Below are 2,134 nucleotides of genomic sequence, written 5' to 3' on the forward strand. Positions count from 1 at the left end.
ACTGGTATCCCATGGTTTTGATAGCTGTAGTTTGTAGTATTTTTTGAAATCAAGAATGTGAGCCTTCCAACTTTGCTCTTATTTTTCAAGATTGTTTTGGCAATTCGAAGTCACTTGCAATTCCATATGAATATTAGCATTGGCTTTTCCGCTAGCCATGTTGGGCTATCCCTCTTTCCTTTTCATTCAGGAACCTTCCGCAGGTTTATTTTGTGAGATCAGGCTTTGGGTTAGGTTTTTATTCAAAAAGTGTGTGCTAGAAAATTGATTTTTAAAAATTGCTTTTATTTCCCGTATCTTAAAAATGAACAGTAGTCCCATACAAAACATAATGCTAAACACATGGTTTGTGAACAATAAATATTTAAAAAGTATGAACAGCACAAATATTTCAAATAATTTAAATAAATAAAAAGTACAAAAGATTTTAAGCTATTGCAGATGAATTGTGCATTTCTCTGTTCTAAACAACTTACAACATTTAACATAACTTTAGAATAATCCCATACATCTGCTATTCTTTATTTTTCTTCTGGCATAAAGATAGAGATGATGATCGCACTTTGAGTCCTAGAAAGTAGCCATTTAGTTGACCAGATGAGTTTTCAGACTCAACATCTTTTTTATTTCCTGAGTTTAGCTGTGAGCTCATTGATGAAGAACAAGCACCTTCTGATTTCCACCCTGACAACCTCCCAGGCACAGTGGCTGTATACTTTCTTTTCAAGATAGAGACTGATTCCATGGAAGTATCTCTTCACAGCCAGTCTGGAGTTCTCACTTAACAGTTCCACGTTCTTTTCTTCCTCCAAACATGTCTCCAGATCATCCACCTGCTGATGAAGTCCGGCGAGGAATTTGTCCAGTAGGGTCTCATCCCAAGCCACAAGAGAGTCACTTTTGCTGAAAAGGTTGAAGATCTGCCGGAGCATCTCATGCATGACAAGTGTGGCTTCTGTCTTCTCAAACTTGTTCCCATCCACAAGCATCTGAGGAAAGCTGAAGTCAGTCCTATCCTTCAGACAAGACAGAATGGAGATTTTCTCCATTTGACTCAACAGTGTGAAGGTTTCTGGATTGCCATGGTTTGGATGCAGGGCGCAGTCCCGAGAGCAGGCAGGGCTGGAGCATAACATCACCAGGGCCAGCAGCACAGAGACTGAGAGGGCCATTAGGCAGCTGGGGGGGATTCTGCAGGACTGCCTGAAGAGGAAGTCTCAGTAGGTTCTGAGAACTTTGGGTGATGAGTGCCTTTTAAATAGTGAATATAGAAACTTCCATTTTCTGGGTTTTTCCACTGTCACGCGTTCCTTTCCCTTTCTACTTTTTCTCTTTTTTTTTACAAAGTCAATTAAAAATGCACATTTATTAACATGAGCACCTAGATGGGGGACTCCAACCACGTGTGCCAATATAGTATTTACACAGCATTATAACATATTTTTTCATATTTTTCACACCTCCCAGGTTGTTCTTGGGAAGAAAAGCCTAGACAAAGTCAGAAAAGGGAGAAATACTTATGCAAGAAATGGTGGTCTTTCCAGGTCAGCAGGAAATATAAAAAAACTTATAAAACAGGAGATTTAAGTTTTTCTTATTTTTTTCTTATTTACACCTTTCCCCCTTCTTTAAAAAGTGTCAGTTGTATATGTACTTCAAAGGTATCACTTGAGTTGGCTACTGAAGATATTGTTTGGAAAACAATTTTGCAGATATCATTTGTCAAAAATAAATTATGGTCTGCCAAGCACTTTGCTAGGTGCTGGTTTCCCTAAAAGATTCAAGATTGCGTATGTGTGATTCTCTTGGTTCTCTACCAAGTACAACCTCTCACAGTAAAAACTTTGCCTTAGTCATTGAATGGTAATCCAGATAATCTCATATCCTTAGGTATTCCACTGACAAGTGATATCCTACCTATCAGGGCTAATGGGGCTGCAATAGTATTCAAAGCTTACCTTGATACATCTTCATGGAAACTGTGACCCGCAGATTATTTTAATATTAATGGCAGCAATCTTCAAATTACATGTAGGCTCTCAGCAAAGTGTTTTACAAACAGTATTTCATTTAAACTTCGTAATTTCCCTATGAGGTAATTACTCTAATTATATTTTGCAAATAAGGAAACCAA

General features: G+C 37.9%; 1 protein-coding gene across 1 annotated transcript; it reads right to left on the bottom strand.

The window, feature by feature from the left end:
• Positions 1-623: 623 nt before the first annotated feature.
• LOC118529704 (interferon alpha-14-like) lies at positions 624-1,172 on the bottom strand. Its single transcript, XM_036082646.1, has one exon. It carries the CDS (start codon positions 1,170-1,172, stop codon positions 624-626), a length of 549 nt encoding a protein of 182 aa, XP_035938539.1.
• Positions 1,173-2,134: the final 962 nt, after the last annotated feature.

This window comes from Halichoerus grypus, chromosome 14 (genome assembly GCF_964656455.1).
Source record: "Halichoerus grypus chromosome 14, mHalGry1.hap1.1, whole genome shotgun sequence".
NCBI classification, from domain to species: Eukaryota; Metazoa; Chordata; class Mammalia; order Carnivora; family Phocidae; genus Halichoerus; species Halichoerus grypus.

What these genes read in the sequence shown, in the direction of transcription:
- LOC118529704 (XM_036082646.1), bottom strand. Translation starts at nt 1,172, where the DNA reads ATGGCCCTCTCAGTCTCTGTGCTGCTGGCCCTGGTGATGTTATGCTCC.